This window comes from Mytilus galloprovincialis, chromosome 1, assembly GCF_965363235.1.
Source record: "Mytilus galloprovincialis chromosome 1, xbMytGall1.hap1.1, whole genome shotgun sequence".
Classification (NCBI taxonomy): Eukaryota; Metazoa; Mollusca; class Bivalvia; order Mytilida; family Mytilidae; genus Mytilus; species Mytilus galloprovincialis.
In genome coordinates, this window is record NC_134838.1 from 12,410,703 (window position 1) to 12,423,541 (window position 12,839).

Sequence of the window (12,839 nt, forward strand, 5' to 3'; positions counted from 1 at the left end):
TCATGACGCCAGACGCGCGTTTCGTCTACATAAGACTCATCAGTGACGATCAGATCAAAATAGTTATAAAACAAAACAAGTAAAGTTGATGTGCATTGAGGACACAAAATTCCAAAATTTGTGAAAAATACGGCTAAGGTAATTTATGCCTGGGATAAGGTAACTGTTTATGTGATATTTGTAGTAAAATCTTTATAGACTTCAATCATATTTCAATTATTGAAGCACGCAAGACATGTCAGCGTATGTGTGAGCCAAAATTTGATCCTGTGAAAAAAGTTCCAGTGGAACTAATATCACAGGAAATATGTTCTGGGAGAACTTTTTTCACAGATGATTTTTATATAATTTGTTCCATCTCTATGAAATAAGTTCCACACTTTACTGTGAAATAAGAACCAGGTTGGTGAAATTTGTTCCTAACCTAGTGAAATAAGTTCCGGAATTATGAGATTTGTTGCTTACCTGGTGAAATAAATTCTTGGTTTGTGAGATTTGTTCCTCACCTTGTGAAATAAGTTCCTTTTCTGTGAAATATGTTTCACTGGTAAAACAAGTTATCTTATATACTGAGTATTTGTCATCAGTGAGCTTAAAGTTATTAGTGCATAATAAAAATAAGTAGTATATTAATAATATAATAAGTAAAAAGTGAAATCATCTATTTTGGGTCCTGTGGAATAGGTTTGAGCGGAACTCATTCATTGATTTCTATACAATGTTCTTTTAAAACTAATATTACAGGAACTTATTTAACATTTTTTAAAACTCTAAAATTGTATAGTCTAAATACAATCTAATTAAAAACCGATCTCTCATCGCTCCCGTATTCTGATATGTCGCGTTGGAGATCGGTTTTTAATTAGATTGGTCTAAATATTATTGGAACAAAATTCATGGAGCTATCATTTTTGATCTGGAACTTATTTCACATTTGGGCATAAAATTAGTTCTGGAACAAATTTTACATTGCTGGAACATATTTTCCGTGAAATAAATTCCGGCGGAACATATTTCCTATGAACAAATGTCACCGGCGCCGGAACATGTTTTTTGGTTACATATGCACTCTTGTTGTACAAGTAGACCCAAAACACGGTTAACAAATCATTCCTTTTTCATTAATCCTTGTACTATTTTTCCAAAGGAATAAGTGCAGATACATTTTTTCTAGATCGAAACTATTGTAAAATTGCAATTCAATCATACGAATGTAACAATAATAGCTCAAATGACAATAAGTAGTATTGAAATTTTGTGTACTATTTGTGTTATTTTGGTTTTATACTCGTGTTCGTTCGTTAACGTTCTTAAATTTCGATTATCATATTTTTATTAGTGTACAAATAGAACGAAATTCAAAACAGTGTAGCTGTGGCCATTGATTGACACATTAAATTCATCCATTGACTGGGACAATTTACATGAACGTTTATCTGTAACGACCACTGTTCACGACGTACCTACGATAGACATTTAAACTGTGGGGTCACCAAAGGTTTCTTAACGCCTTTAATTATAAAATAATTCAAAAAATTAATCAGGAATAACCTTTATGTTTTGATTTATATAATTGATATAAATCAAAACACCGTGTTATTTCTGATTAGTTTTTCGAATTACTTTATTAAGGTGTTGAGAACCTTTGGTGACCCCATAGTTTAAGTGTCTTTAAAAAGTACATAGTGAGCAGTGGTCGTTACATACAAACGTTCCCCTAAATTGTCCCAGTCAATGGATTAATTTAATGTGTCAATCAATGGCCACAGCCACACTGTTTTGAATTTCATTCTAGAAATGTTTTGAGAGTGCGGATTGATAGATATAATACCTATTGATATTCTTTTTATTACTAAAAATAAAAGAATAAAAAAGGGGGACGGTATATGATTTTAATATAACAACACATTAAAAGGCATCTCTAAAATACAACAAAATAACATAAATTCTAATATGTATAGCCTACGTCTCTTAATCAATAAAATATTTGAAAATGATCAGAATTTCCATTTCATTGATAATGTATTCTTTTGGTTTATTCTAAAGAAATCGATGCCGAGACAGAAGTAGGCATGATCCTTCTCGAAAACGGCAGCCTGCATGTTTATTTAGAAGAAGGGTACGAGTATTCTTGCTCTTAAAACCCCGTTTATATCGAATTACCGGTCAAATAAAGTGTTCTCAATATGCCTAGTATTTTTGACCATCAAAACAATTTTGGATTCGTCTACTCAGTCTCAAAATATTGTCAGACACAAAGACAACCCACGGGCACGGGTACTTGTTTTCTATCCATGACAAGATCTTCTATCCCTATATACTCGTAACATATAGGGATATATAATCAAATTTAAGATCTTATAAATATGTATCGTCCAATATTGGTTTATATCAGTAGGCAAAAGCCAGACTATCCCATCCCGGAATAGAAAATGCCTGAAATGTTCAGAATACCTTATTACTGTTGACACGACATGTACAATATATTATTTGTAAATACATAAAGCAACTTTCGATTTGACAATAAAATTATACATCTAGTCGAGTATATAAAAGATCACAATATGGGTTTCACCTGATCTCACCTGTAAAGTTTAAATACTTGATTTCTCGAGCTTGATTTATACGTTATTTTATATCAAACAATTTTATTGTTATGACTGTGTGCATTTTAGTGTAGAATTACAACGAAATATTCATGTGAAGTTTTATTGGATTGTTACATGTAATTTATACGTGTGTATCGGTAATGCTATTTATACTTAAAGATGGTTAATGCTGTTTACAAATAAACGGATCGTGATCATCTTTACATATTCTCAGGGATGTCGTTAAAACAATTGGCAATTTACATATTTTGTATACAAGCTTATTCTGCAAAATACACACCGAACTGGAAATCTTTAGATTCTAGACCTTTACCGCCATGGTACGATGAAGCTAAATTTGGTATATTTATCCATTGGGGTGTATTTTCAGTTCCAAGTTTTCATTCGGAATGGTTTTGGAATTATTGGAAACTGCAGAAAATACCAGATGTGGTATCTTATATGGACAAGAATTATTCACCGGATTTTACATATGCTGACTTTGCTTCACAGTTTACTGTGGAGTTTTTCAACCCACGGGAGTGGGCGGATATTTTACAGGCCTCGGGCGCACGGTAAGTCAGCCCATGACAAATTAAAAAAACCAAAACAAGATGATTATGATATCAATATTAAATTTCAAGTGTTAACTTAAACCATACTTACCCTTCATATTAATGACAAGACATGTAGCCCGATTATGCATGTAATATTTGCCACTGGACGTTTAGCAATCAACAATCTATCGATCGTCCTGAATGGACAAAATGAATTGTATTTGTTTTATATTGGACACTCAGAGAGGTGGGTTCAATGGATTAATTTAAATAAATTAATAATAGTTCTTTCAATCTTGGGCTTTATAAATATTTTGATATGAGCGTCACTGATGAGTCTTATGTAGACGAAACGAGCGTCTGGCGTACTAAATTATAATCCTGGTACCTTTGATAACTATTGACCAAGACTTTACAATATCTCAACTCCTTGTGGGTACTTTTAAAGTTATATCGATCATTTGACGCTATAAAGACATATTAAAATATGAAATTAAATACGAAAATACAATTAAATTAAATAAGCTAGCTTCAAGCATCTTTTTATCATGCAGTTTATTTTTATTTTTAGTTATTATATATGACGGCAGAACTTATTTATTAGTATATTTTTTCAGATATGTTGTCCTTACCAGCAAACACTGCGAAGGTTTTACTAACTGGCCATCAAACTATTCTTTTAACTGGAACTCCAATGCCACGGGTCCTAATAGAGATTTAGTTGGTAAGCGAACTTTTAAGCTCCTCCATTACAAGCCAATTGTTAATAAGCAGTAATCAATGTTAATATAAAAAAGAAGATGTGGTATGATTGCCAATGAGACAACACTTCACACTTAAGAGACCAATTGACACAGAAATTAACAGCTATAGAACAACGTACGGCCTTCAACAATGAGCAACGCCCATACCGGAGGGTCAGCTTTTAAACGTCCCGAAATCACTAATTTAAAACAATTTAAACGTACAAATGCATACAAACAAACAACTATTCAACAACAGGAAAATGTAAGATTTGTTTGCACTGTTGATCAGTTATTGTACATGTAATCCGGTTATAGCTTGATAAAAACACCCAGACGACAATTTATGCATTGAATTGTTTCCATTTCAGGCGAATTTTCAAGTGCCATTCGAGAAAAAACGAATTTGAAATTAGGATTATACCACTGTCTTTCTGAATGGTTTAATCCACTTTACCTCAGTGACAAGGAAGCCAATTTTACAACAAACGATTTTGTGAAGGTATTTTTCTCATTCTTATAGAGTTATGTGTGGTAAGATGCTATAAACTAAGTATGTAACCTACACACTCATGTGTTAAGTTATACAAATAAAATGTTTGTCTCTCTGTACCACCTCAATGAGATGAATCTCTACCTGACATTTCTTACACATATATATTTTCCTCTTACATTCTCATAAAAAGCAAAATACTTCATTTTTTTTTTTTACAAACGTGCAGGTTCTATCAACATGCTTCATTATTTATAACAAGTTTTATTTGGCGAAAGACAATCACATTGGAACCTTTTATAGCTGACAATGAAAGCAAGTCTAGTAACCGCTATTTATATACTGTCCGTCCAAAATATTTTGAACAGTACACTTTCGTCAAAGTTTGCTTGGCTTCTATGAAAAGGAACGTTTTTATATTTGATCTGGTGCTTTATAATGATGAGTTGTAACAATTTTTAGAAATGCCGTGTAGTAGCTACTTCCTGCTTTGCCAATTCTTTGAAATTTTGCAACACTCATTGTAGACGGATATTTATATTTGGTCTAGAGCTTGATAAGATTGAGTTATAGCGTGTAAGCAATTCTTACATCTGCTTTACATCTACTTCCTGTTTGCTGATATATATAGTTTGAAATTTTACAACACTCATTACATTGTGCATGGAATATTTTCGTCAACCATTTCTCGGCTTCTATGGAAGCGAATAATTTCATATTTGCCCATTAGGATCATGTAAATTCTGTTCCATATAAGACCATACAGAGGCGGATTTAGGGGGGGGCAGGGGGCCCGGCCCCCCCTTTTGGGAAAAAATTTGGTTGCTTATATAGGGAATCATTGAAGCGTGACTGGAGCGGGCCCCCTCTTAGGTCAGTCAGTGGGCCCCCACTTATGTAAATTTCTGGATCCGCAACTGCCATATAATGATCCATTTCTTTTAGTGCAGAAGTTTATTTTTCTCATTTGTTTAATTTAGTTTAAGATCATGCCCGAGCTTTATGAACTGGTCAGTAAATATAAACCAGAGTTGCTTTGGTCTGATTTATGTGAGAAAAAAGGGCCTGCATCCTATTGGACATCAAGGGAATTTCTTACATGGCTGTACAACGAAAGGTGAGAGCTAAAGTCTAAATATGTTAATGTAATCAATAATGGGGTTTTACTGATCTTATGTTTATATTTTACGATTTGAAATGCATGCATGAATGTTAAATATTTCTTTCCTCTCTATTGTGTAATATTCATTAATTGCACATTCAAACAGGATGCTCTATTTTGTTTGCAGTGCAACTGATGAGTCTTATTTAGACAGACAGTTCCTAAGGAATAAAACTAACCTTTTCTTGAAATATATCAAGTAACGCTTATTTGGATTTGGATCCTATTCATCTGTATTATAGTGCAGCGTTCAATTTTTTTAACTTGACATATCACTGAAGTTAACATGTAATTTAACATGTGAAAACTCAAAGCTACTTTAGTATATAACACAGTAAGTGTATCAGTAAATAAAGGCAACAGTAGTTTCGAGAGTAGTATACCGGAGTTTAAAAGTCATAAATCGATTGAGTGAAGAAAACAAATCATAGGTTACAAACTAAAACCGAGGGAGCTCATTAATTATAAGAGGAAAACAAAGGAACAACATGAACACTGAAGTGCAACAAAAAACAAACACAAACACACATAGAAAAGAACTATTTGAAAACAACGGTCATATCCCTGACTAGGTTCAGGACATATTAAGAAAAATTGGCGGGTTGAATTTTATTTTATGGCTAGCCAAACCTCCCGCTTAACTAAACGTGCTATTATTCCTTTAATTGGTTTTAGTGGATACATTTTTGCAGGGTGATAAAAATGTGTAAAAAAACCATGATTAATTTTAAAACAATGTTTTTTTTTAAAATAAACTGTTTCAGTCCAGTGAAAGAGACAGTTGTAACTAATGACCGTTGGTGTGATGTTTGTTTGTGTAAACATGGCGGATATCACACCTGCACAGACAGATACAATCCAGGTGTGTACTATAAATCATGTTTTAATCTACATCACTTTGAAACAGCCCCAACCATACCCCCCCCCCCCACCCCCCCCCCCCCACCCCCTGTAAACATGGCGGATGTCACACCTGCACAGACGGATACAACCTAGGTGTGAACTATAAACCATATATATGAATCCACATCACTTTGAAACAGCCCCAACAATACCCCCCCCCCCCCACCCTGTAAACATGGCGGATGCCACACATGCACAGACAGATATAACCCAGGTGTGTACCATAATGAAGAGATTTATTTTATATAGTATATGTATTTTTTTTTTTTTGCTTAAAGATGTATAGTAAAATTTTCATCACTTGTCGTCCGTCGTCCGTCGTCTGTTGTCCGTCGTCGTTAACTTTTACAAAAATCTTCTCCTCTGAAACTACTGGGCAAAATTTAACCAAATTTGTCCACAATCATCATTGGGTATCTATATTAAAAAAATGTGTCCGGTGACCCGGCCAAACAACCAAGATGGCCATCATGGCTAAAAGTAGAACATAGGGATAAAATGTAGATTTTGACTTATATCTCTGAAACCAAAGCATTTAGAGCAAATCTGACAGGGGAAAATTGTTTTTCAGGTTAATATCTATATGCCCTGCAATTTTTCAGATGAATCGGACAACTTGTTGTTTGGTTGCTGTCCCTGAATTGGTAATTTTAAGAAAATTTTGCAGCTTTTGGTTATTATCTTGAATATGATTATAGATAGAGATAAACTGCAAACAGCAATAATGTACAGCAAAGTTAGACCAAAATATAAGCAACATCACCTTAAGGAGTTATTGCCCTTTATAGTAATTGTTTACAATTTTCAAAAATTTTTACAAGATATTTTGCACTGTAACTACTGGGCCAAGTTCATTTTAGATAGAGAAAATTGTTAGCAGCAAGAATTTCAATAAAGTACGATCTACAACCATATCACCATCACCAAAAAACAATTTTGTTATGAATCCATCTGTATCCTTTGTTTAAAATGCACATAGACCAAGATGAGCGACACAGGCTCTTTATAGTCTCTAGTTCTTTTAACAGTATATATACAAGAAATTTCCCTTTTCCATTAATTTTGTGTCATTTTTATGCTTAAACACGTACTGTATAAATCTGAAAGCTGTCAACAAAGAATTCTTGACCTGTCGCCATTTTTTTCGAACTATTTAAACTTTCAAATAATTAAAAAACAACAACAAAAGAGTGCATCTTATGAATATAGATTTAAAGTTATATGATTTAAAGTTATATATACCTACTTAGAAAAACATTCATTCTTCTGCATACTTAAACATGTAAACGCATCTCATCATTATAACAAATATTTAACCTAACATAAGTAGTCCCCTACCGACGAAGTCGAAGTGGACTTGAGGTTTGCACTCCGTCTGTCTGTCCGTCTGTCTGTCTGTCTATCCATCCGTCAGTCCGGCAAATCAGTTTTCCACACTTTTATTCTTCGTCCTTGAAGATATTGTTTATTTTTGAAAGCTTAGTTTGTCCTAATGTAATTACAGGTACATTGCAGAAGCATAAATGGGAGAACTGTATGACAATAGATCAGAGGTCATGGGGATATCGTAGAAATGCAAATATTGAAGATTACCTATCTGTGCATGAGATTATTACAACTTTCGCATCGACAATCAGGTAATTATTAATCTAATCTGGCCTTTACAAATAATAATTACAAAAAAGTATTGTAGACAACTGCATTTTATAGACTACACTTTGATTATAACTTTTATTATATCATCTTGCTGTTAAATTCTTTTTTTAAAAACAAAATGTATGATACAAAAAAAGTGCATGTCTTTTTAAGTGTATTTTTTAAGAGTACGCACAACAAAGGTAACGTGTTTATATGCAGGATGTGGAGAAGGGTTTAAATACTCATTGATGTAGATACCATATATCAAACAGCATAGAACGTAAAATGAGTACCATTATAAATAATCATAGATACCAGGATGGCAATTTTATATGTGCACAAGACGCGCGTTTCGTCTACAAAAGACTTGTAAGTGCCGCTCGAATAAAAAAAATGTAAAAAGGCCAAATAAAGATCAAAATTGAAGAGCATTGAGGACCAAAATTTCCTAAAAATTTTGCCAAATACAGTTTAGCTAATATTTTTCTGAGGTAGAAAAGCCTTTAAGTTAGTTTTTCAAAAATTCAATGCTTTGAAAACAGTTAATTTATAATTATGAACATATCAATGATAACTCAAGTCAATACAAAAGCGCTGGGCTGGACTGGTGATACCCTCAGGAAATTAAAACCTAGATACCAGGACTGAAATTTTATATTTGCGCCTGACGATAAAAGAGATAATACAAACACACGCTGATTACCCCCCCCCCCCCCCCCAAGATGAACAGAGGCACTATTCCAAAGTGCAAGTGCAAACAGATAACACATATAATAAGACAGATACTGAAAATGGATAAAAACAAAAAACACACAAATGTACCCTGGAGAAATAAATCAAAAGACATATGTATTTTTAGTTGTGGTGGTAACATGTTAATGAATATTGGTCCAACCAAAGATGGAATAATTATGCCAATATTTGAAGAAAGACTTCGACAGTTTGGTAGCTGGCTGAAAGTTAATGAGGAGGCTGTATATGGAACTGTGCCATGGAGTCATCAGAAGGATAGTTTGACCAAAGATATTTGGTATGGTAGAACGTGTTCATTATCAATGATGAATATACGTATTCATTGTTCATTTTAAACTATGTAATTTAGGATTCAGTGAAAATTAGGTGTTATCAATTTTGGAATATCACGATATGTAAAAAAAGTGGGTTAAATAAACTCATCATAGATACCAGGACTAAGTTTTGTATATATGTCAGACGCGCGTTTCGTCTACAAAAGACCCATCAGTGACGCTCGAATCCAAAAAAGTTAAAAAGGCCAAATAAAGTACGAAGTTGAAGAGCATTGAGGACCAAAATACATGTTGACAGCATACCTGACACTAGACGGAGTGACTACGGATCGCTTTGAAAATATATGAAATATTGATAGATAGTCGTCTCCGTCTCATCTTCTACCAATCAGTCAATAAATTTGATTATATTGAATTATCAGTTATAATTCATAAAAAAATATCAAATTAAAATTAAGACAACAACGTGTTGAAGATATGATATCTATCCGATTGAATTCAAAATTCAGTACATTAGTTAAGCCTCGGTCACACCTTACCGGATAGCTCGAACGGACGCCTAACGGATAACTTTTTTTCAATCCGTTAGACGTCCGTCCATATCCGTTGCATGTCCGTTAAGCGTCCGTTTTATCCGTTGCATGTCCGTTAAGCGTCCGTTTTATCCGTCGACGTCCGTTCTGTCCGGTGGAAAATTTTGAGCATGTTCAAAACTTTGAACGGACGTCTAACGGATAAAATGTCCGTTGAACGTCCGTTAGACGTCCGTTAGACGTCCGTTTTGTACGGTACTCGTCCGTTTCGTTTCCGTTTTGTATCCGTTACGTGTCCGTTATACATCCGTTGGAGGTCTGGCAGATAAATTCACCAACGGACTTCTAACGGACGTCTAACGGATAAAACGGATGAGAAACGGACTTCTAACGGACGTATAACGGACATAACGGATGATGAACGGATCTGAAACGGATAAAATTGATGCCAATTGAAAATTTCTCGTCAGAAATGCCAAAAATATTTCTTAAGGTTCATGAATTCTTATTATTCATAATCGATCCTAGAGTAAGGGCACATCTTCACAATCAATCAGCTGTTAAACTTATTCAGGTCAGACACTACCCTTTAGCGGCATTTTGAAGAACAAACAAAAACCAGTTACACAGAACTTTGACAAATAGATTTGCTTTCATTATATTGCATGTTTTTTCAGTTTTGTTTGGTAGGATTTGCATGATTTTTTATGTGATAGTCGGTTAAAAAGTTCATCAGAGCTCATGTTTTGTCTGTTATTATGTATATATATGCCGACTCGAAATAAAATCAACTTACTTAATTACTTAACTAGAACATTTTCAATATTAATGCGATTGACATGTATTATTATTGTCGCCTTTAATTTTTTCGTATATCTTGTTTATCCGTTTTATCCGGTACGCTTCCGTTAGGTGTCCGTTTTATGCGGTACTCGTCCGTTGGATGTACGTTCGACATCCGTTCTGTCCGTTACGTCTCCGTTTCTCGTCCGTTGCATATCCGTTGCATGTCCGTTATGCATTCGTTAGGCGTCCGTTTTAGTTGGTCAGTACATCAACGGACGCCCAACGGATAACAATTTTGTCAACGGACAACTTTTATTTTCATCCGTTAGGCGTCCGTTCGTCTTATCCGGTAAGGTGTGACCGAGGCTTTAAAAATAATGACGTTCCATAGCTTATTACTAAATTCAGCATTTAGTACTGATGATGAATCTCGGTTATCGGATTTCATGTCATTCAACTAAATAATTTATGCCATCATATTTCAGCTTCACACATAACTATATTTCAACTATATTTTCGAATGTTGAAGTTGATGCGTTCGGGAACATTTTTCGAATTAAACGTAGGCAAGAAAATTAGACAAAAGCTATTCTCGAAATTCTGGAAATTCTAGATTAATATATGACCTTTCCGATATTCTCCGAACTTTGTTACAGAAGATATATTTTCTCTATTCCCAGTCAGATTTTCTTTAAAGCATGTTTTAGTACCCATTTAAGACATTTAAGTTCCTTACAAAATTAATCCTATTATGATTAAACCAGTCAACTTACACGAAGCAGGTAACTTTGAAAATCAATAGATATTATTTTTCACAGGTATACAATGCGGAAAACTGATAATGAAGGAACTGTTGTTTATGCAATAGTGTTGTCATGGCCAGTACAGTCTGTGTTGAGTTTATTTGAGCCTTTAGCAACGCCAGTCACACAAGTAACAATGCTTGGTTATCAGGGAGAATTTAGTTGGATTGCTGCTGAATATCAAGGAATTTATATAGATGTGCCAATTATATCATGGAATAAACTGCCTTCTCGGTGGGCATGGATATTCAAATTGACTTTTATAGACAATTAGTCCTTTTATTAACAAATAATTTAACAGGACTCTGTCTCCAGTAACCATCAGTCTCTGTACGTAGGAATCAGCCAGCTATGCAACTTATTATATCAACTATTGAAAATGTCTTAAAGGAAAGAAGAACTGGTGTGTGACAGATATATGTCCTGGCAAGCACTATTTCTGTACGTATTTGCTAGTGGCAAAGCAGGGAAGGATCTCTTATCAATTGATAAAACCATCATCTTATCAATCACATTTTCCCAAAATTTTGCAGGTTTGCAATGGATTTAAAACGCGAGAAAAAATATCAATTCGTAAAATAGAAGAATATGTGAAGAATTACGAAACATGCTGAAAGTAAAACCAGCTATATGCAGTACATTGATCTACAAAATTACAATGAATAAAAACTTACGAGCATCCCATAATTTCTTTGATATATTTTCTGTATTACTATATCATTTAATGGAGTTCTGAAGGAAACATCCATTCAATCACTTTTTACCTCAACATTCCATTCTTAGATACAAACACACTTTGTTGTCCACATTTCCGTTTCTAACTGTTTATCTTTGTGTTTTGTATCCACAGTGATATAATTAGATAAGTAACGGCTTTAAATCCATCATGCAATGAAGCCATTTCGACGACTAAGACTTGCCAGATTTTTACACAAGTTTCATAATTAGTTTTTATAGTGGGACTGGAAATACAACTCTATAAATTCATCTCCTGTTTTCTTGGACTATGTTCCATCTTTTGTTTATATGTAGTGTTAAGTTTTAGCTTGCATTTGTCTTGTCGTTTTTCATTTCTTTTAATTTATGGCTTACGATAGCACCTAGATGTTTTCACCTTTCAACATCACGAACATATTTAATAGTAAAATATGTGATTAACTTGGCAGATTAAAAATATGGAATGCATTCCTAGCACTCTTTATCGACACCTTATACTACTTCTTAAACTATTATTGTCTGATTATACTCCTGAATACAAAAAATGAAAATATCTATACAAGAACACTGGCGGATCTAGAAATTTTCATAAGTGGGGGCCCACTGACTGACCTAAGAGGGGGCCCGCTCCAGTCACGCTTCAGTGATTCCCTATATAAGCAACCAAATTTTTTCCCAAAAAGGGGGGGCTCGGGCCCCCTGGGCCCCCCCCCCCTAAATCCGCCTCTGAAGAACCAATTTGACAATATATTGGAAACTCTTTTAGTATTATAATTTTCACGTTATGATGGTTGTAAACTTGGATACTATTGATGATGAGTTTCATTATCTATTTCTATGTACATTTCTTAAAGGTACCAAGTGATCTCTGTTGATTAAAATCCACCT

The 12,839-nt window shown here is 34.1% G+C and overlaps 1 protein-coding gene across 1 annotated transcript; it reads left to right on the forward strand.

Annotated features, from left to right (window-relative positions):
- The first annotated feature begins 2,664 nt into the window (after positions 1 to 2,664).
- On the forward strand, positions 2,665 to 12,345 carry LOC143065445 (alpha-L-fucosidase-like). The gene is made up of 8 exons (XM_076239021.1): positions 2,665 to 3,163; positions 3,763 to 3,869; positions 4,260 to 4,390; positions 5,362 to 5,498; positions 6,308 to 6,405; positions 7,951 to 8,083; positions 8,944 to 9,114; positions 11,250 to 12,345. The coding sequence occupies exons 1-8, from the start codon at positions 2,826 to 2,828 to the stop codon at positions 11,506 to 11,508; spliced, it is 1,374 nt and encodes a 457-aa protein (XP_076095136.1). The 5' UTR covers positions 2,665 to 2,825; the 3' UTR covers positions 11,509 to 12,345.
- Positions 12,346 to 12,839: the final 494 nt, after the last annotated feature.

Excerpts from the sequence above, each read along its gene's own strand:
- LOC143065445 (XM_076239021.1), top strand. The coding sequence starts at position 2,826 with ATGTCGTTAAAACAATTGGCAATTTACATATTTTGTATACAAGCTTAT. Across the intron at positions 4,391-5,361 it reads CAACAAACGATTTTGTGAAG|TTTAAGATCATGCCCGAGCT; the intron begins GTATTTTTCTCA and ends TGTTTAATTTAG. Across the intron at positions 5,499-6,307 it reads ACATGGCTGTACAACGAAAG|TCCAGTGAAAGAGACAGTTG; the intron begins GTGAGAGCTAAA and ends AAACTGTTTCAG.